Consider the following 22586-nt stretch of genomic DNA (forward strand, 5'->3'; position numbering starts at 1 on the left):
AGGAAGGGCCATTTTTTTTTTAACCGACGGGTTTATGGGCGTACGTAAAAGGGTTTTCACATCAACTGCGGCTTCTCAAACATGTGTTCTCGATATGGGTGATTTTCATCGCTTGAACACATTTTTCTGGACTCGAACAAAGGATCTACCGTCAACACCTGCCCAAAATACAAATTTTCCAAACAGTTAAACCCGAGGGGAAGTTTGAAAGGGCCCACGCGCCTTCCATTTGACTCACGCAACTTTTCAAAGTAATGTTTGGTTATTTTGTGTCAATGTGACACGACGAGGCTGGGTTTCTATATCCCTAACGGAGTTATCTCGGTGAAAACGCCACGCACTAGGCCATTTCGGAATAAATTTACATCGCATACGGGGAGTACGCGTGACCTCATTAACTATGGATCAGCTTGCATAAAAAATTTTGACCAGTGGTAAACTTGAGCGACTATTAATTTTTTCAGACTTTGGTAAATTACGCAAGAATCGTTTGAAACATTTGTTTTTTTAATTTACAAAGTTTATTGTTAAAACCCTGCTCTATTTGCATTATCATCGGGGTCTAAGTGCAGTCGTAATGTAGTCCGATACAGACCGGACGGTGAACAGTTGAAAAATGAGAACGGTCAGCAAAAATTGTGGTCATGTGAAAAATGATAAGAAGAATAGACTCCACTCAGCACATTTCACCCTGTACGAGGGCCCGTGGGATACACTAAATTCATTCCCGGAATCATTCATTCTACGACTTTGAAAATGACTTTCATTCACTAAACTTTTCCCCTAATTTTTTCCTCATCCCTCTGCTCGGGTATAAAAATCCCAGTGACTGTACCACAAGTTCTCCGATTCATCCTCAACAAAACATGAATTATGTTATCCCCCGAAGGGTTGATTCACCTTATCATAACTGATAGCACGTACTTGAACGAAAATAATGTAACCAGCGTCATCGTCATGCATTCAACCAATCGATAAACCAAATCACTCTATTTTCGTCCGAAAAAACCGGGAAGAGATGGCGCAGAGTAAATTACCGAAAATGAAAGAGCAGGACAGAGCGGTGAAAAGCCAAGATGGAATGCTCCCCGTCCTCCCCCTTCGTACTGAGCTTCTATCACAAGTTACTAAGAATAGTACTGGGTGTGTTTGGGTCGGCGTCAAAGGAGCCACGAGTAACCAACCCAGAGAGCCCCATGCAAACGCCCAAATGCTTTTCTCTGCACCCAGGAAAAGCATGAAGTATTGATCAGGAAATGAGTTAGGCGTGTTCACCAACGTTAGTCGTCATGTTGGCCTAATCAAAATACCCGGAGTCATTATTCATTCTAATTTTATTCCTCAAAAATCTATGGTACTACAATGGTATCATAATTAATTGCTCCGGAAAAATTCGATACAGAGCGATTTACTTGACCTACACTTCAATTATCCAGCTCTTGATCATCTCGCCTGATTCCTCCCCCCCCCTCTCTCCCAATGATAGTCCGACGATTATCTATTCGATCAAAATATGATCCATTTTTTACTTGAAACTGCAACTGCATTTCGGTTCGGTTTTCAATTCTATTTCATTTTTTATAAAAAAAAATTCTGGAAACTCCTGTTGAAGTACATGACAAAAATTCTTCCATATACATTTAAAAAACATTAACAATGCCTCCTGATATTTTTAATCAATGAAAAACTCCCCGCCATAGCCTTCAATGCACTTCAATTATGGAAGAGCTCTCAATCACCCACCGATCCTCCCCCAAATGGTACCCCAGCGATCTTACCACCGAGATATCCGTCAATTTGTCCTCGCCAATGGTTGAACAATCGACCATTCATCCATCCCACTGGATCCGACGATAATCAAACCCAACCGCCTCCCCTCCTCTCGTTTCCATTTTCATCAGTAAAGAGCGAAAAAGCTCTTCAAATGCGACAAAGTGAATAAGGTAGGATGACAAGACGCGGGAGAAGAAAGAGCTTTCTCGTGGAGATAAAAAGAAAAGTTGGAAAATAAAGAAAACGACTCCTCCTACGACGGGGGGGAGGGAGTGCAGAGTGGCCTGGACCGGGCGCGTGAGAAGCGGTCGACGAACTCTAACCGAGAGAAGAGGAGAGTCTAAACGTGCAGGCAGCCGTCCCCTTGGACATGGCGTATTTATACGTGCCTCTCGGTCTCCTCCGTTGCACTCTCCCATGTACAATACACATACACACTCACACATTGTCCATGGTGGTTTGTATGTTGGCATCGGGATGCATAAGCAAGTGTAGTGGATTGCATCGTAAAAGAACCGCGCGAAGAATCACCCTTGCTAACAGCATGAATATTATATGTCCGATTCTTTTGTCTCGATTCTAACTGAAATAACTTAACAATATTACCAAGAAACGGTTGTCATTCTGCGGTGAAAAAAAAACGGATATGTATAAATTTTCCAACATTGCTTTCACCACTTTGAATATTTCAAGAGCAGCTGAAGACTTGCATTGAGTATGCAATTGTCAAGTCGGAGAGATTCATTTCCAATGGGTAAATAAAGAAGTAAACGGGGAGGTTAGGGCCCTCGAACATTTGCGGTCACGACGTCGGGAGAGACGAGAGGTTAAAAAGACATTCATACTGCAGATAAAATATACGGCACTTTCTCACCTGGCCCCGAGCGTGCGGGTGGGGTCTCTCGGTCTCTCCTTGGCCCCTCCAATACCTATGCTAATGGCGGCTGTATCGTTTGCCCGCATTGCCAGACTGGAGACTGAAAGGGAGAAGTTCATGACTGAAACCGATGATCGAGACGCACCGGGGTCTTCCCAACGAATTATCGAATTAAGAGGGGCCGAAAGGGGGCATTGATGGTTGCGTGAGTCTCTAATGTTTGAAAATTTTTGGATGAAATATCACGCACAGGGTTGTCAAGGGCTTATGAAAATTACGAGATTTACGAAGCTGAGGTGAAAGTCATTTTTATTGAACTTTTTTTCAATATTAAATTAACAGTAATAGATAATACAGGAGAGGGGTATAATTAATATTCAATATTGAAGTCAATTTCAATATTTTTGGAGAAACATTGGAGGCACAATTTACACCCACGCACGTTGACAATTGAAAAAATCTAAGAATAGAATTAAAGATCCTTCTCGCGGTGAATAGTGGACTTTTTGTTGACCCACCCATGCGTTTTGCCTTTTTAATGCAAATTAAGGCGCCTCGCAGTGTCATCAAAAGCTCATAAGCGACGCAGGATATCCTCGCAGGCCTTGGGGCTCACCTCATATGCATTTTCACTCATTTTTTCCTTCAATTCAAACCAACCGGCGATAACATATCACAATATTGCATTATTGAGAGGTAAACAACATAATGCATTACATATGATAATTTTTTTTACGTAATCCCGAGGAGTGATGGTAAAAATTGTGGAGTCGTTCGAAACATGACGCACCTCCACGTTTTCTGCATTGAAATTGCTTTCTCAATCTGCCTGGAGGTCACCGGGCTGACAGCATAGAGCTTCAATACCTGGTGATGTCATTCCTAGTCTCGTGATCAGTGCAAACAGTGAGAAAAAAAATTCACAAATGACAAATTATGGTAATCATTACGTTTAAAAATAAAATAAAATATTTTTAAAAGGCTCTTGTGAATTACTTGAACACCTACTTGCTCTCCCCGATGGAGAACGGAGACTGTAACCGGGTAAATATTAGCTTCCGTTGGGACATAAATCATGCCGCAGGACACGTGGGAAGATGTAGGAAAGTTAGAGTCAAGTAATTTTTTAAAAAGACATCAGTGGTTGATTTGTTGGGGAAAAACGATTGTAAATCATTTAAACTATCGCACAATGTCCTTAGTGTGCAACTTGGGATTTCAAGGGATTGGTAATGGGAATGGGCCTGACGATAGTTCCATGATATATTACTTTTCTGATTAAAATAATGAGAGATGAATTTATTGGATTCCTCCGAGTGCTTTCTAACGCGTTGAACTCATACGGAGAGAAATCTCTATTAAAAATTACACCTAGAATTTAATAGTGGGACAACGTATCAGTCATTCGAAATTTTACTTGAAGTATTTACATTTTTATCAGACTTCTTGATTTATTTCAATGCATAAAAATACTTAAAATCCTATAACTTGAAATCGTGTCAGAGGTGACGAACCGGGAAATCGTTGGAAAACTCATTGAAACGATTTTATTGTAAAAATGAAAGACTAACTTCCTCGTAGTTGAATTCTGAACAATGATAACTGGGTACAGCCCGTCCTTTTCCCATCCCAATGTGTCCAAACGGATGTCAACAATTAGCAAACCGGAATCAGTGACTGCTGCCATCAGAACTTACCATCAAATCGATGAAAGTATGGGGAAAAAAAATTCTGTAATAACAGCGTGAAAAACTGAACATCTTGATTTAGCGTAATCAGAAGCAGTTGGAGGAACAAAAACACAGTCTCTTGCTTTTTCAATGCAAATAAGAAATCTCAACATCGCTACAATGGCTCGTCTGTGGGCATGTAAGCACAGTTGCGGTTGCATAACCGGAAGTTCAGTCGGTGTAGCAGCATTAATGTATGCACACGACAGTTGGATCATGCATCGATCATCAGAGCAGCGCAGGAAGTGAATGAGGGATATTTTTCAAGCGGTGAGATGCATCACCTTTCTTGATTGTTGAGCTGGAACTCATGGACTCATGAGCTAGTGTCACTGAAAAAGTGACACCAAAATTTCCCGGTGAAATGTCAACAGTCGGGTCATAAACCTGTATGTGGCAAGCAACTTGGAAACCTGAAGCTGGATTTTCTGAGGAATACACCACTTGGGATCCTAGCATTTCTCCATCTGTCCATATAAGTGTACCCGGACAAACTGGTCAATTAATGCCAACTGTTGAAGTACTTGGGATGTTGCCATCGAAGTATCACACATGCATCGGGAATTTTTAAGAAAACAATGAGCACTTCCATTGATTTTCCAGAAAAAAATGGGGGGGTCAGGTGAATTTGGGTCAATCGCTTTTTCCTCTAGACACTTGACACCTTTAATCGTGATTTACAACAGGATTGTGGATTACAAACGGAAGCCGCTTTGTTGCTAGTTTTTTTTTCACCCCATTATCGCAATTCCATACCCGTGACTGATTAATTATATTGATGCTGCTGGCATGTGAGCCCACATGACAGGAAAATTGGTGATAATTTATAATGAAAATAATTTGTTAATTGGGATGTGCCTTTGGCAATGGACGAAACGAGGAAATGATCGTTACGCGGAGCCACGGTTACTCGCTAGCATAATTATTGTGATAATGAAACACGTGTGATGCAACTGTGAATCATTGTGAATAGAGTTGGCCGACCTTAAATACACCGAAGTACTGACATCATTTGTTTCTTCAACGAGAGACAGTGGAATGAAGTCCGTAATTTATATTGACGGTATCAAGTGATACAGTCCAATCATCAATCATACGCAATTTTGATCCTAATTGATCATCGAACGGGTGATTGGCTTGAATAAAACATTAATCATTAGCACAACTGACGGATAGACAAATTTTTATCCATTCAATGGCGGCAATTGGTGGACTCGGGGGAGATTTAATGTCTTCCAGCAGCTGAGATTGTATTTCATCGGTAGGAAATTTGTTCATGTACTCCCTTGCATTGATGTTCCCTGGGGCTTCAGCTTCTTAAAAACGGTCGATGCCCCTGAGCTATTAAAGGTGTCAATTTCTCCATGAATATTCAATATCAATATGTGAGTAACAGTTGATACAGGAGTTTCCTAGATATCTCCAACACATCTTGGAACAGGAAATCTCCAAGGGATTTCTCTCGAAGCATCAGAATGAAAAAAATCCTATGATCAATGAACCCAAGGTGACAATTTCTTAGTTTTGATCACAATCATTCGAATGCTGATGGACCGGTTACGCTCGTGTCTATTTACCCGGGTCCAGCTGGGTTAACAGTGATTATTTATCATACCCACGAGTCGGTCACAACTACAGTCCAACAGGTCTCGGAAAATGTCATGTAATTTTTTTTTATAGCATCAATTAATTCTATTCACGACCACCCTGATATCCCTCTGGCTTTCATTTCTATCCTCATTGGCTGCAACACTCCTCCTCAAGGAGAATTCGTTGTCATATGGCATTGTGACTCATCACTTGATGGTAATCCAGGCGTGACCGTATACAATGCTTACACCAACTTAATTCTTGTATTTCTCATGATTCGATCAATGAAAGAGGATGGGAATATCAATGATTGGTGGGTAACAGCGAGCCAGGAATTTCAAGGACAGGCCTTTATAGGAACTTTATGACAAGGTACTTTCAGAACGTGATAAACAAGGCGATAAAAAATTTTTTTACCCTTCTTTCCTATTCCAACATCTACAATTAAATCACCAATATGGCGAGTACATTCTTTGCAACAATTTATTTTTCATTTTCTAATGGCATTTGAGGCAATTGATGAACCAGAAAAAAATGTCCACTAAGACAATTGATGAGGTTATGCAATTGAAACTTTTTTTATTGATTTTCTTCGGAGCTAAATTATTCAATTAAGACCCGAAAACTTGAAAATAAAATGTCTCCCTCGATTAAAATGCTTCTCCTTTCTGGATGCAACAGTGAATTTAATTCCCCCGAATTAACGAAACCCTCTGGAATTCTCGCACATGAAGAGATTCGTATCGCAACAACGGGGAGTCTCACTCCTCCCCTCCCTCCAAACGCATAAGATCTTCCCTTTCCCTTCTCAGAACCCGTATGTGTCCAAACAAGGGAAAGTATTAGTGGCAAGAAACGTGTGCAGGGTTAAACGAACGCGTGACGAGTTTGCAGTATGAACGGATCCTTGGGTGTGCGTTACAAACCGCTTCGAGTTCATTGTTCCCTTTGGCTCTGATACTCAGTTAGACGTTTGATGGTTGTTTCATGTCCAAATGACCCGATCAACAAAGCCACTTCTAATTCCGCAATAAGGAATAAAATGAAGACGATACTATTTTAAGAGATAAATTGGATTTGGCGCTTCTGAGTAGCCTAACGGATGTTAGCTGCTGTATCTCGGTAGAAATTTTAAACTGGAAAACAGCACCTGTGTTACCATGTCCATGATGTTTCTTGATATTTTGGCGGTGATCCAAGTAGTCATGGTAGTCATGGCTTTCGCCATTTTCTCGGGGGGGTTATTCCTGTACCGGTGGAAAATGTGGACGATGAGGAAATTCCTTCGGTCGGATATTCCCTCAATTGATGGGTTGTTAACCCCCCCTCCTCCCTTGCTACACCACATCAACACCTACGTACTCCAGATATTTTATTATTTATGTGTTTTGCAGAGGCGCTGCTGCATGGAAAGACATTTTGGATGAAAATGAGACTTCTAGAGGGTGAAATGCGGGACGAAGTGGCAATCAACCACTTTTAGGCGAAGTTTTGTTGGAATAATTAGACTTGGGAGACTTGGGCTAATTTTTGTAATGAAACTAACCCTTGCCCTTCGTTTCGTCCTCTGGAGGTCTAATTTTTATTGAAAATTTCGATCCGCGTGAGAATTTTCGCCGGATTTTCGCTTGTGCAGATCCTACCCCTTACCCTCATATTTCATCCGTTCTAGATATTCCTGTATTATTATCTTGCTTTACCCCTCTGTATATTTTGATACCATGTATCATTTAACATTAATAAATCCATAGACCCATGCAGACCAGTCACATCTCCCCGAAATTAATTTTTTTCCAGCGATATTGCTCAAATGACCAAATTTCATAGATTTCGTCGGACGATTTATCATCCCTCATGCCCTTCCCCAGTTTCAATTCACCCACCACTTACTCCTCGTTATATTCTCGTTTCACCGAAAATTACCATGCGTACGCACACCAATTGAAGCACAACAGCCGCCCACTCATGCGCAAACACATAATGTAATAGACGAGAAACATTTTGTTGAACGCACATTTGTAAGCATTGACGAGTCGCTGGACAATAATAACCATTAAACTCGTGAGAGAATGCCTGACGTCATTAAACTTTTGTATTCGTCGTGCGTTTTAGAAATGAGCCGGTATTAAAGAGACTGGGGGATTACTCGGAGGCTGTTGGAAATGTTGTGAAATTTTATGAAAAATGTGGTAATAATTTCCACGAGAGTGACATTGAATTCGATTTAAGAGGAAACTGATTATGAAATCTCATATTTCAAATCGAATTCAAACGAATTCATGAAAAAATCGATAATTAAAAAAAACATATGTTTAAAAATATTTTGAATTGGCTGAAATAATATTTTATTAATCACTCACCAGAAAAATTAAATACTTTATTGCCTTTTGCACGATTGGAAATGAAAATGGATGAAGTTTTTGATCGTTTAGTGATGACCTTTTGTAAAATCACAGAGGAATTTTGATAAGATAAAGATTTCCGGGATGTGACAGGGAAAATTTCGCCAAAGAAATTTAGCAGAGGAGATTGACGATCGTTCCCTCTTATTTGTTCCTCTTTTTTATCATCGATCCGTTGCATCGAGCCTCCACCATTGTAATTGACTTGTCTCCGGGCCAGGCCCCGATGTCCATAAAAGGTGGACCTTTTTCGGCAGCCAGACATTGATTCATTCAGCCATTTAACTCACTGATGAATGAAAAAAACCCGATGGTAAGAAATATTTGTACACGTGCCACTGCCAAAAATCTTGATACCACTCATGTTATTCATGAACGTGATCATCATAGCGAATCAGTCTTATTAGCGATGACGCAATTATCCACACATTCATTTTCGGAAACACGAGACCTTATTTGCAATGAAGGTTTTCTTTTAGCAATGCCGTCATCGTAGAGTGACATCATTGCTTACGAACCTGCCACCAAAATCCGTGCACCTAATTTCAAAATAGAATTAACGGTTAGCAGTGTTACTCGGCCCCGTTATTTCGAACATTCTCAAAGATCTCGAGATTGTTTTGCAATGAATTGAGGATAGAAAATTGTTATACTTTATATTCGCAATTGTCGAGGCCCAAACTATCGCGTCATGGCCCCACAATATTTCTGAAAATAGTTGGGAGGATGGCTCCTCTGATTCTAACTATTGGCCAACGCCTGTTGCATCTGAACTAATATTTTCCCCTCATGATCAGTAATTTTTTAAAAAGTAATTGAACAAATGTAGCACACGTCAATTGTCACAGCACAAAATATCAAATCAATTCGGTTCGCAGCTTCCAAACATCTCCGAGAATATTCCCAACGATAAATCCACCGGCATTGACGATTTTATAGCGCCTGTGACATCGGAAACAATATTTTCCTTCCAATGAACTGACATTTTTCAAGATAAATTGGCAGACTAACACCGATGACACCATCGACCTTTTCTCAACAGCAAATTGCGACACGAGAGCGACACGTAAGCCAGTCAGAAACTTAACTATCCTTCCGCGTATTGGGTGTGACAATTTTCCCCGATGAAATCGAGGCAGTGAGAATGAGGATTACCATCCTCCTGATCCTAGTTTACTATACAATATTAAGGAGAATTTATAACTGTAATTCGACTCGTTAGAGCCAACGTAACGAAGTAGGAAAAAACCGAGGGCTGTGGATATTGCACGCAGAGAATATCCTGTTAGAAATTATTCCATAATTCTTTCTAGACCCCAGTACCAAACCACTACGTTTGCGAAACTTCTTTATGATTATTCAGAATTATTTAAACAGAATCCAGTAGTTTAGAGAATGAAAAGTCATTTTAATTTTCATAAATTATGTATCGAATTTCAATTTATTGTTTTAATTGGTTTCTCCTTTTCTCTCATTCATTTTTGTCTCTCCTCGAGGTACGAGAAAATTAATAGATTTTAATTAATGACTTGTTATATTGGATTGTTCTTTCTGCTTTAACATTTATGTTTAACGAATTTCACTCTTCGGGTAGATTGAGCGTCCCTTCGATAGATAATAGTGGTGCATAGTTATTCAGTAGTTAAGGGTGTGTCACGGAAGTGACAGGATAACCATGAGTGACGATCCTACTGCCATTTTTTCACGTACACTGCACTCCGGGTAATAGACCCCTGCAAGATTTATGGATTTCCCGCGTTGAATATAGGAAATATTTTGTTCATTTGTCTCATCTAGTTGGCAATTTTCATCGCTCCAATGGCCTTGTTCTCTATAATAAACGAATTGTCCTAAATTCACGATACGATGACCAACATCAGGCGAACATGAAGGGGAGCCCCACGAATCGATTGCCACACCTTCATACATATTTATAGATTTTCCCTTCTTTCACATTCAATCGGCTCCTCGGTATATCAGCATCAGATTGCAGTGGATGACGCATTTAATCCTCCATCATTTTCCTCGTCAGGGAGATTATCGTGAATTTGTGAATTGACGTTCCTCACGCGCTCCGTAGCAGCTGGTACTCCGTCAAATTGCGGAGGTTGGCCGGGGAGGTGAAGATTTTTTAATCAGTGCTTTAGATGATAAAGCACTGTACAGGAAAACTTTGGAGTAAGATTCCCATAAACCCCCACATTTAACAGGTATGAAAGTTATGGATATGCCATTCATTAGTCGTCAAGACGATAATAATTAATATATTCGCGGATAACTGACTCAAGCGATAAATGTTGGATTGACAGAAATGAATTCCCATTTTTGTAATCAAACTTTTATCCTGTTTAACTTTTTTAATGTTCAATTATGCCGCCCGCCAAATTTAAAAATATATATGGAGAGAACATTGTAAGCGATACTCTCATTCCTAGGATTTTTATAGAAACTGTCTCATCGCGTATTTGCGAAAATTTGTGTGTAATGCGATCGCCAAAAATTATCTTTTGCCTGTTCCCCCATTCTCGGCCTGTGAAAATCCCGAAAATACTGACCCCATTGCCGATTCGATATTCCATCCATTGATGTTTACTCGTGAACACTGAAAACACGATGCTGAGGATAGAAAATGCCTGTTCATTGAGTGCGTAGGAGGGTGAAGAGACAGCAGTATGGCGCCTTCAGTTGGATACCACACAGACAGTCGGTTGCTATGGGGGACTGGAGTGAAAAAATTCCAACAGCCATGATAATACAGGGGTAAACTCCGGGTATGTCAGCGCTCCATGGTGATCACGCATTAACCCAGATTTCCCCAATGGACATAATCGTGTTGTTCCTTCCCCCTGGAAGTATCCAACCCTTGGATGAATAACATCTCCGGCATCTGACATATCCGTCTTCACCCCTTACTTCGTTCTATTGTCCTCGAGAATTCACTTACCCCAGTTTTTCCATGAGCTATCCCGGGACAAGCGACGAGGAAGAGGGACAAATTGGTGCAAATGGGGCTGATTGAATTGATGGGGCTGGATGAAATCGGAGGCCGAGGCTTGCATAAAATGACAAGTGTTTGTCTTAGCATGACCCATTTATATTAACGAAGGCGTGGCATTGGGTGTGTTATAACGCCAGTAGCTTCTTGTTGCTCCGCTCTACTATATCATGCCCTATAATACGATGATGCTGACCAGGTTAACGGGTAGACGTCACGCGGACTTTTCCAATATTTTTACGGAGACTGGAGGTGCCTCACCCACGTTTTAAATTCTGATTTCAATGATTTTTAGCGAGGAATATTACCTGATCGCTCATATTTCCGTAAATTACACTGAGAAAGACAATTTTTTAAAAGAAATTCTTTCATGCAATTGTTTGCATTTCTAATTATCAAATTTACAAAATTGTACAGTTACCTTAAACGATTCTCAGTCGCGATGAAGCCATTGGTATCGGTTGTGAATAACTTCCCGATGAATCAGGAAGTTGAAATCTTGAGTTCGTGAAATGAATTCCTCATCGATAAATCGTGATTTGACTGTGTAATTGATCCCATTCATATCCTACGATCCTTCCAATCAATATTAAATAATTATTGAGGCCTCGAGAGTAATAATTTTTTCCTTTTGACATTCTAGTTATCTGTCGGCCGCAGAATGCGGACGCTACAGATGACGATTACCCGGGAGATGCCAATAGGGAGTACGACGATCCTGAAGATCCTGACGAGCAAGACACTGGAGCAGGGACACCCTCAGGACCTCAAGCCATTCTGACGAAACCCCAGCATTTCAAGGCCTCCGTAGGAGACACTGTCGAATTGCCATGTGTCGTCAGTAATAGAGGTATTTTATTACTGATTTTTTCATTGGCGGATAGAACTGTATCGAATAGGGCTGTCCTGGTTGGTGCTGAGTCACCCGTTGACAGGGGGCTCCCATTGTACTGTATTGATTGATCTCCCCCAAGGTTTGGGTCAATGACTTGGGGATTTCAGGATGATAATGGGGGGTGAGGGATTGCCCCATTAGATGATGAATCGATCGTGGATTAGAGGGATGGATAGATGTTATGTATCAATATCAGATGAAAGAGTCGTGAAGACGATTTCGCGGAGAGAAATATTAAGGACACAATAGTTGAAGAAGACACAACAAAATTCATTTGTCAACCACATTATTCGCTTTATTTCTCGAATTCTTCGAATATTTCACTAATTTTTTTATTAATTATCAGACAGCGACGTGATACAGTGGTCAAAAGGCAGCGAAACCCTGTACTTCGGTAGAACAGCGACGACATCAGATCCCGAGAGAATTTTCCTCACGCTGCAGAACTCTCTGATCATAAAAGAACTTAAAGAATTCGACACATCGACTGAGTGGACCTGCAGGGTTCTCGCCAGCCCTCCGTTGGAGATTCGTCACAGCATTGAAGTGGTGAACGAGCCCACCCAGCTCAACGATCACCGGTCCCTGGTGGTGTGGCCAGAAAAGAAAATCGTCGTCAATGAGGGAGTGAATGTCACGTTCGGCTGTGAGAGTCATAGCAAAACGAAACCCGAAATCATCTGGTCACTCAAGGTAATTCATTGTTCGTGACATTAGAGGATGGGTTCCAGTTGAGAGCCCATGGGCTCAATCTAATGCCGTCTCTTTGCAGGGAAAGTCAATTCATGATGTTCAGGGCGCACGAACGCAGAACAATTATGTATTCATTGACCATGCAACGAGGCATCACGCTGGAGTATATCAATGTCTTGCGGAGGATCGATCGGCTAGTCCACAGCACGAGGCTATTGAAGTCGTCGTGAATTGTGAGTTTAATTGCGGTGTTGAGATTCAAGGGGGGGGGGGGATGGAGGGGTCAGGCTGATTGGTTGCATAATTTTTTAATGACGCGATGGGACGAATGTTCGACGGGAGAAATCCTTCTACTTCCCAGACTCTACTAGCTAATTTTGACTTGATTTTTGATAGATTCACCGTTCATTGAAGAGGAGCACCGAACCGTCCATACGGGTCTTGGCATGGTGTCCGAAATAAGTTGTGAAGTTGATGCTCATCCCCATGGCCATCTCAAGTGGTTGAAGAACGGAATTATTGTGCCCAAGATCGGAACAACACACAAGCACGAGCCAACGTCCACTGGGAAAAGCCTGCATAAACTCATCATTGAACACACCCACAAGGAGGACCTTGGCACTTACGTATGCCGAGCTGTCAACGAATTGGGCGAAGCCACCAAGCAAGTCACTCTCAGTGGTACTCCAGCCAAGCCTGTACTGAATCACGGGGAAGATCGCCAGAACCAGAAGGCCCACATGGTCAGGTGGCGCGTGCAAAGTTTCTCACCCATTACTGAATACGAGGTGAGTGATAGAAATCAGGAGCATATCGTTGGGGGTAATACGTTTGATGATAATGCAGTTCACAGAGCCCTCGGATGTGAATGAATAAATAATTTATGATTTTTTTAGCTCCAATACCGAATGAAGGGTGAAAATCAGTGGATCAAGATGAAACCCCAGGTGAAAGACGGACAGGAGAACAATTTCTTCGTTGAAAATAATTTCGAGAACCTCCTGCCAGGTGTCTACCAAGTGACCCTCACCGCTAAGAACGATTTTGGCTGGTCACCGCAGTCATCTGTGCACGAATTCAGGAAAGGTATGTCCCATGGATCATGTCTGCCCCAATCAATCCCTCAATCTCTACTTGATAATTAACAATTTGTTCATTCGTTTTCAGAAATCGTGGCGGATGTACCTCAGAACGGTGAGACACAATTTTTCAAGTTTAATGACAATAAGAGTCATCCCTTAGGTGAAACCGAGTGAATCAGGTGAATAATTTTTATTCTTGTATTCCAGTGAAAGGTGCAGCAGGAGGTTCCTCGACGACACGGCCGCTCGCGGCACTAACAGCTCTCCTCCTAGTCGTTTCAACTCGTGTATTTACGTGTCTTTAATTAACTCACCACTCCACACTACATAGGTGAGAATAGTGCGTGATGATGATTGTAGCAACCATCATCAGCCACTTACAAATTACTACAAATATAGTATTTTTTTATTCTCACTGATTTATTTTCTATAATAACAGGTAATTTGCTGCAGCCAAAGCGTACACCAGCAAACTTTCATGGTGGGACTAAGAACGAGTGTTGCCTAGGGGAGTGCCTTTACCCACACGATTATTTGCGTACGAAGAAGAAAATAAGCCTTGATACACCGTTGAATTTCCTTAGCCTTCCATCCACCAGTCTTCCGGATAATTTAGAGGTGTGTCTCCATTTCACGACAATTTAATTCATCGCAGCAATTGCCGATTCGTTGAATTATTTCGTGGGAAAGTCACTGATACTGGGAATGTACATAAGATATTTTAATCAATTTGAATATATATTGAACAACAGATTATCAAATGTGAGACAAATTTTAAACTGTTCTACAACAAAATTTAGCAGTGAAATTGATCGATTTCCGTGAGAATTTTACCAGCAGAAATTTTTCTTCTCTATCTAAAAACTATTTTTACAATTGAGAATTTTAATCCGTCGATAATGTGATAAATGAACCCCAGAAAATCAACTGCAGCGTTTGAGGAAATTTATCGGTGCCTTGGATACCGCAGAGGCCTATTAATGAAAGTAAAGAATCCGTCTATTCCCTCTCCTAGGTGTGCCATTATGTGCTAGAGAGTATAAAGCATTTCTTTTTAATTTCACTCTATGAAGTACGGAAATAGTGTAAGGAGATACATATACTTCAAGAAAAAAAGTTATATTTATATACCTGTATAACATAGTATTCGTTGTACATGAATAAGTCGAGAGATACACGATCGTTATTATTATAATTTATTTTTGTATGCTTAAGTGGTGAAAACGAAGCAAAAATGATAAATCTTGGGAGAGGAATGAGGAGCCAAGTGGTGTTCACGTGGTGAACATCGTTACTGGGCCATTGTTCACGTGCGGGTATTTATCTATATTTACCGCTGGATCCTGGCTGAAAATATGTCCATTGTTGACAAAAATTAAGAGTACTAATGAAGGGTTCTCATATTTTAATGAGTTGACGTTCATGAATAATAAATTAATGATTAAGACTCATTGGATAGAAAAAGAAAGAGAGAGTGGCAAGGAAATAGGATTCTGCTTATTTTTATTTTAGCTTTTGCACCTACCTAAGACGTGTCAAAATGGATGAGTGTTGTATGGTTTGTGTGCTGAGAGTATTTGGGGATGAATGAGTGATTAGAATTTTTCGGTTAATTTTGCAAATAGTAGAGATTAATGCAGCTCTAGGGTATAGGTAGACGCAGGAGGGTAGATTCATGTACAGATTTTCATGGCACATCTGTCCTGCAGATAATTCGTCACTGGATTCTAATGCATATTGATATCCTTGGGGATGAGTTCTCTGCATCGGGGAAGGCCCAACGATTGAAATTTATTGGTGAAACAAGTTGGGTTGCTGCATTGTTTTTTTTTATTTAAAAAACTGACGACATACAAGAATTTGACCTTGACTTTGGTATCCAATACCTTAAAATTCTGATGTAAAACCCTTATTGAGGTACATGGGCATTTTTCGTGTTAAAAATTCTTCATTTTTCGTGATTTATATTGTCTTATCAAAAAATGTCACTATGCCCATAGGGGATTCCAATAAAGAGTTTGAATATCAAATAAAAGATGACGAAAAACTGGAAAATATCAATGTTTAACATAATTTGTATCGCAGAGCAGTTTGAGCTGTAATCGTTAAGGTACTTATTTACGTGTAAAATAAATATATTCAATAGAAAATGAAGAAGCCACCAACCGTTTCATTTCAAATACTGCTTTCGACATTGTAATTGTGTCCTATTGTCTGATCGTTGGAGTCGTTTGTGTACAGCTGTCACCGGTGCCTCATATGATACGTATATTATGTGTAAAAATTGGAACACGTGAATATTCTTATCAATAAAATCACAGAATTGAGAGCAAGAGGGATTTTGAGATCATTTCATTGTTTATCCAGATATTAAAATTCCACAAATAAATATTAACGTATTTTGGGATGAGTTCGATGGAGCAAATTTTAATTAATTTGTGTAAGAAAAAATCGGGGCGTTAAACATTTTTTTTGAACTGTTTTTTAAGTCACAAAGCTGATAAAAACAGTATAGATCTATATAAACATTTTATTGAGGCTTCAACGTAACATCAATGGTCTCAGGAGCAGCAACATTCACAAGATTGAGTGGTGTTATTGCTTTATCATTGATAATCGAGTTGTGCACAATTTTTCTCTCGTCCTTGACCTCATTATTTCTGAAAAATTTACAAGAAATGACGTAATAACACGTCTGAACAATACTATTGATCAATCCACTGGTCACGAATATTCCCCCAACAACAGCACAGAGCTTTACGAGAAATTGAATCACAGAGTCACGCTCTTGGGTAACTTTAATTTTTAATGCACTTGTGTCGTATTTGAAGAAAATTCCTGGTACTCCGTGGGAGCCTTTGTGGTGGTCTATTGGTCGTGCGTAGTCCTTCACACTGTATTGGTAGGTTTTAGTGGTTCTTAATAATGTCTGGATGTCGGTGGGAACGACTTCTATGAAGTATTGATATAACATCATATCTGGAATGCAGAGGAACATTTTCATGCCGATAAATTTGAGAATTGATTCTTGGGATTCGTTAAATTTATTCTCATGGTAAATCATCAATGAATAAGAGATAAATGAAAAGTAACGTACTTTCATCAGCAATTTTTTCATCTCCATCGAGGGGCTGTACAATCCCAGGGCTTTCATCTCCAAACGAAAACTTATTAATTCGATGTGTGAAGTTATAATCCTGACTAGTCATAAATGCAGAAATATGCACATGACCCCGCGGCAGTGAGAGAGACTTGCCAGCGGTAATATGAAAATTCCCAGCAACTTTATTGACATTTATGCTGCCATAAATGCGACAAGCATCCGGTGGATGACTAGGCTCCGTACTCCTGCCATAAATTCCATTCTCAATAACAATAAACTCGAATAAAAATGACGAATGATTTATTAGTTATTACCGTTTCGGCATCTCGCCCATGAATGCAACTTGATGGGATTTCCACAGTAGTTCGTGGATCGCGTGGTACTCCTCTCTCAGGTACGAGTTCATGTGTTTGAGAGAATCAAAGTGGGATCTCTGATTGGTTGACAAGTCCCACCAGGTGTCCTCCTCGGAGAGGGGCTCGAATTCCAGGAGGTTTTCATTCGTGGAGTCCAGGACATCAGCTCCTATTTTACCGCAGGTCATTGCTACTGTTATGTCGACGTTTATTTTTAGTTTAGCGTCGATTTCAGTGTCCGGCTCGAATTTGAACCACAGCCTCGCGTCCAGGAAGTAACGAGTCTCAGAGATTATCAGATAACATATTATGCAGAATGTTATGAATGAAACTACGAAAAATAAATCCTTTTCAGTTCTTTTAAGGCGAAGGTGCTTGAACATTTTGTAAATTGGCAATTTAATTAAGATAATTATATATCTCTGGCAGTATTAAATTCTAAGTATTAATTGTAGTTTCACTTACAGGTTCCACCAACAGCCGATTTATTTGTATAGCTCTCAGGCACCTTTGGAAAAGCGTCCAGCTGGGTGACTGTTTTCAAATTGACATTCCTCCTCCTCAGCATAATGAATAAAATATCAATAAAAAAGTATGAGTACGAAAGTGAGAATAATTGACCACTACGGAGGAAGACGGTGTTCAGCGAAATTTCACAACATCTTTTGAGGACCAAAAGATAATAAACTTTGAAAAAACTTGTACAAAAATGAAAAAAGAGAGGTTAACACAGGCCGATTTGGCAGTTCGTGTGACATTAGATCACTGGAGATCACTGAATACGTTCCATTACGTGAATTGAGTGATCGTCAAGAGCCAATACTTTGGATATTCATTATTTACAATATTTACACAAATTTATTCCACCGCGAATTCGGTATTGACACGTCGATTCACTTATTTGTTGTGTGTGCGGTTAAGAGCCATTTCCAAGAAGTTGAAAATCCACACCTTTGAGGCTCGGTCAGACGGTAAGTTATCTTCTGAATGATTATTCGCTCACCGGTGGGTAATGTAAACAGTAAATTTTATTTCGTGAAAGTTTTCGATTTTAGAGTAATTATTTACAAAAATGAAATACTCACAAAAATGTGAAGAGAAAATCAATTTCTAAATTCTCTATTTTGATAATTTCTTATTAATCAATGAGCCGACTTTCAAGCACTAATGATTGGAAAAATAATTCGTGTAGGCTTTAATGATAATATTAAAAACAATAACATGTGATGCAAGTTCACTATAAAAAAATAAAAAAAAATTACTTTTTTATTGGGTTAATTGGAAAAGTCGGGATACTACCGACGTCAGATCACCAGTTGAATGCTCCTCTGCTTTATCGTGCCGTCGACTTCGCCGTTGGTAACGGAGGGAGTACTGACCCCTGTAATCATCAAAGAATCCCCAATAAAGCCGCCAGATATCCCTCACCATTTATTTTCCAATAAAGGCGCGCGTGACCGCGATAATCTCGGTAATAAACAACGATCTATTTTAACCACCAGCCATTACTTAAGAGCCGATTCAGAGCATTACTAGAGAGTTTATCACAATCCCATCGTGATTATTTCAATAATGAATGTCGGAAAATGAAACGAATAATTTTGCAATTTTCACGTCGAATAAATTTCACAAACTAAAGTATTTTTTTTTAATGACGAATGCCTTCGTCTTTTCCACTCGCAAGCACACAAACGTTTATTGCATAAAAGATATCGTGCCTTCACTGGCGGCTTCAATTCCCATTAAGTTAATGACCTCGGGTAGGAAACGTAATTAATCATCGTAATTACACGCGATATTAACATAACGATACATCGGTGTCTAATGAAGCAGAGTTGGATTTATATTAGCCGATGGGAAATTGAATTCTCCTACATACATCATTTTCACTCACTTTAAACGTTGCAATATTTTTTGTTGATTATCAAGATCTCATTGTCATGAATTTATCATCATTAGTATTTCATTTGCCATTAGGATCAGTGAGATGATCTTCGACACAGCCAATCCAGGGACATTGAACATGGGGAATGCGTAAAAAAATGCCAAATGAAATAAAAAATAAAATAACAAATGGGGAGAGAAGAGCCAACAAATCAAAATGAATCGAATTTTATTCGGTGCATTGGCCTGTGCTCACCGTATAAAGGTGAGGATCATTCCCTTTTTTCCCTTTATCATTCGATTGATATGGATGAGACGCTCGACTTTTGATGTACGCTCAATTTCAAATGGAAAATCATGTCGGGATTGGATTTCGTACGTGAGCTGAAATAAAGTAAAATCGTCCTCTTCTCTTATATTTTTTTTACTTCTTTATTTCCTCTTTTCTTGTGCTCAGGCTTTTTTTTCTCGCGCTTGTTCGGACGAACGTAATACGGGGTGTACCGGAATGAATCCACAATTTTCCCATGGAAAAATGGCAAAACAATTCCCGACGAAAGCCTCGAAAAACCGTTTACCCAAAGTGTTGGTGATTTTTTTTGTTCCTCCGTCCTGTCGGTTTTGCCGAGACTTTATGCCGTATTTTACGGGCACCTCATATTTTCTGGAATTTTCGCCGGCTCGAAGCTTATCAGAAAGCCGAAAAGAGAGTGTATTCACACGCTGCAAATGCATCTGGAAATTTTTTTTCACCTCGAAATCTCTTTTATTCGACTTTCCGCCAAGAACGAAAGGGGATTGTGGGGGAGTTTCTGGGCGAACTTAAATTGGCTCGATAAAAGTTGGAACAAAAGCCCGAGCTAGAGTTGTGCCACGCGCACTATATATTATCAGAAAACATCTGCCAAACGTTATTACAACTTTGAATAAAGAACGAGGCGGCATACGGTGTTGTAGACGACCGTCGGAACTTTTTCAGCACCGGAGACGAGCACCCGGGGCTCAACAGTAGCCTTCCGCCTTCAAGTTTTTTTTTCCTCTTTATTTGGGAACTTTTTTCGAACCAATGCCGTCCCGTAATCTCTTCTACACGATTCCAAAAACAACAATTCCATTTTTTCAGATTTTTTTTGACCTTTGCAGGTGTAGAAACGAGGTAACAGTTCGTAGAAACTTTAATTTTAATTAATTTTCTTTTTCTGGAGCAAATGATCATGAAAATTTAGATATAGGAGCCTCCAGATAATTTTGATAACAATTGAAATAATAGAATTTATAAATTGATTGAATGCAAAAAAAAATTGGTTTTCTGGGATAATTCCGATACTTATTATTCTTGTGTGGATCGTGGATCCATAAATCACTGTAGTTTCGGATGTTGAACTCCCCAGAAACCCCTGATTTTTCAGAATAAAAAAATTACCATTCCTCCTCTGAACACCTGGTTCTCAATTAAATCCACTTACGACTCAATCCAACGGATGGGATCGAGAATGGAAATCAAAGGTGTGTGGAAAATTACACGTTGCATTGGCGTGCACATTACGAATGATTTAGTACTGAGAGCGTACATTCGAATCATTAATTCAACTCTATAAAACTGTATTTATCTCTTCAAAATCGTGGGTTATTGTTATAGAAATCGCCGATATAATTAATTCCTCGAAACTATGCTTTATACGGAATCGTTTCGAAAAATTTTCTGCGGGATATTACCAAAAAAAAAAAATAATAATTAGAATAAATTTATTCAATCAATCCACCGAACGGGCATTGCACTGATCAACGTTATTGTCCAGACGTATTTATCCACATCTGATTTGCCGGAACGACGGTACGTGCTGAGCGCAAAATTCAAATCGATTTGTCTCGCACGCCGGAGACAATTACACCAATTACTAATCGAATTAATTGGCCAAATCGCTAGTCACGGCGCAGTTACAATTAATCTAGCCCCAGTTTGTGCTGATTATTCCCATTAAAATCCAGCGAAATTGCTATTGCACGAACATTCAACTGGGGAGAGATATTTTTATTGAGAAATATCGTTTATGCGAGTCGGGTAAACCATATATTTGTCGTATGTAAGAGTGGAGTAGTGTATTCGTGGGAAGCCTCGTCGTTATTTCATCGTTATTCCGTCGTTATTTTCCAACGGCGACGGTTAAACGAGAATTATTGCGTTCGTCCGTTTCCTCCGAAAATGTAACTCAGTCCACTGTTGTTCGGTGGAGGGTTGAGGGGGATAGGGGGTGGAGGATGGCTTCTCCCGCTGGATTTACCTCTCCTCATCGTTCCCCCTCGGACGCCTCTGTGGCGCTCACTATCATGTGTATTAACCATGCACCATTTTACCCACTATCTATCTGGATATGGTTTTGAATAAACCCCGACTCCGGGTGACATTAATCTTCACGATTAACTCGACCAGACAATGCGATATATTTCCCCCTGTTATTGTGAAGATCAGGGGAATTGTTGGTTCTGGGAAATTTTTCGTTATCATAATTTTTTTTGTCTGGGGAATTATCTCGGGCGGAGAGAATTCTTCGATTTCTTTTCCAGGGGAGAATGTTGTGCTGTTGATAATTGTTTATGGATACCGGCGGCACTGGAGCTGTAACTGCTACAAATTTCATTATTTAACATTGATAATTATGCGGTACAGGGTAATGTTTCTCATTCCCAAAGCAATATTCTCACGTCACGATTTTTGGTTTTTCTCTGCAGTTAAAATGTGGGTGAATTTCAATTCAATTGTCCAATTTTTGTCGAATATTTCACGCTCAATTCGCGAAAATCACAGTATTCCGCTTGTGGAGGAGAAAAAGTGGAGGGAATAATTTTCTTGGCAAAATTATCGTGTTATGTCGTAAAACCACAGACAAGTTGCAGGTTTTCGGACCGCTTCACGTGATTATTCAATTTTCCATGGAAAGCAATGGAATATTTACCGTTACTCATTCAACAAAACCTGGGAATTGGCCTAAAAGTTTCAATACAATCGCCGAAAATTCCTTCAAATTTAGAATTTCATTGGAAACCGATTCTATGTCTCTGATAATCTCTCGGGTGATACCTAAAGAATAGGAAAGAGATAAAAAATCAGTGGAAAATGGATTTTCTTTGCAAATTGTTCTCATGCAATTTAATTCTTATATTTGATGATTGAAAATCGCGGAATTTATAGCTGTGTCTCCACAAAA

The 22586-nt window shown here is 39.8% G+C and overlaps 2 protein-coding genes across 2 annotated transcripts in view; one reads left to right on the forward strand and one right to left on the reverse strand.

Moving 5' to 3' along the window:
- The window catches only part of LOC135164745 (neurotrimin-like), a 49407-nt gene extending 34175 nt beyond the window's left edge, over positions 1-15232 (forward strand). Inside the window, exons 2-9 of the mRNA XM_064125385.1 lie at positions 12011-12217; positions 12609-12955; positions 13035-13188; positions 13352-13743; positions 13852-14041; positions 14123-14149; positions 14245-14368; positions 14477-15232. Of these exons, the coding sequence (XP_063981455.1) occupies positions 12011-12217; positions 12609-12955; positions 13035-13188; positions 13352-13743; positions 13852-14041; positions 14123-14149; positions 14245-14342 (1415 nt within the window). The 3' untranslated portion in view covers positions 14343-14368; positions 14477-15232. The remainder of the gene's footprint in view (positions 1-12010; positions 12218-12608; positions 12956-13034; positions 13189-13351; positions 13744-13851; positions 14042-14122; positions 14150-14244; positions 14369-14476) is intronic.
- A 1321-nt stretch (positions 15233-16553) lies between these two features.
- Positions 16554-18407, reverse strand: LOC135164746 (endoplasmic reticulum-Golgi intermediate compartment protein 2). The gene is made up of 4 exons (XM_064125386.1): positions 17962-18407; positions 17455-17827; positions 17135-17385; positions 16554-17016 (listed from the first exon to the last, which is right to left on the reverse strand). The coding sequence occupies exons 1-4, from the start codon at positions 18062-18064 to the stop codon at positions 16568-16570; spliced, it is 1176 nt and encodes a 391-aa protein (XP_063981456.1). The 5' UTR covers positions 18065-18407; the 3' UTR covers positions 16554-16567.
- Between the last annotated feature and the right edge of the window lie 4179 nt (positions 18408-22586).

This window comes from Diachasmimorpha longicaudata, chromosome 7, assembly GCF_034640455.1.
Source record: "Diachasmimorpha longicaudata isolate KC_UGA_2023 chromosome 7, iyDiaLong2, whole genome shotgun sequence".
NCBI classification, from domain to species: domain Eukaryota; kingdom Metazoa; phylum Arthropoda; class Insecta; order Hymenoptera; family Braconidae; genus Diachasmimorpha; species Diachasmimorpha longicaudata.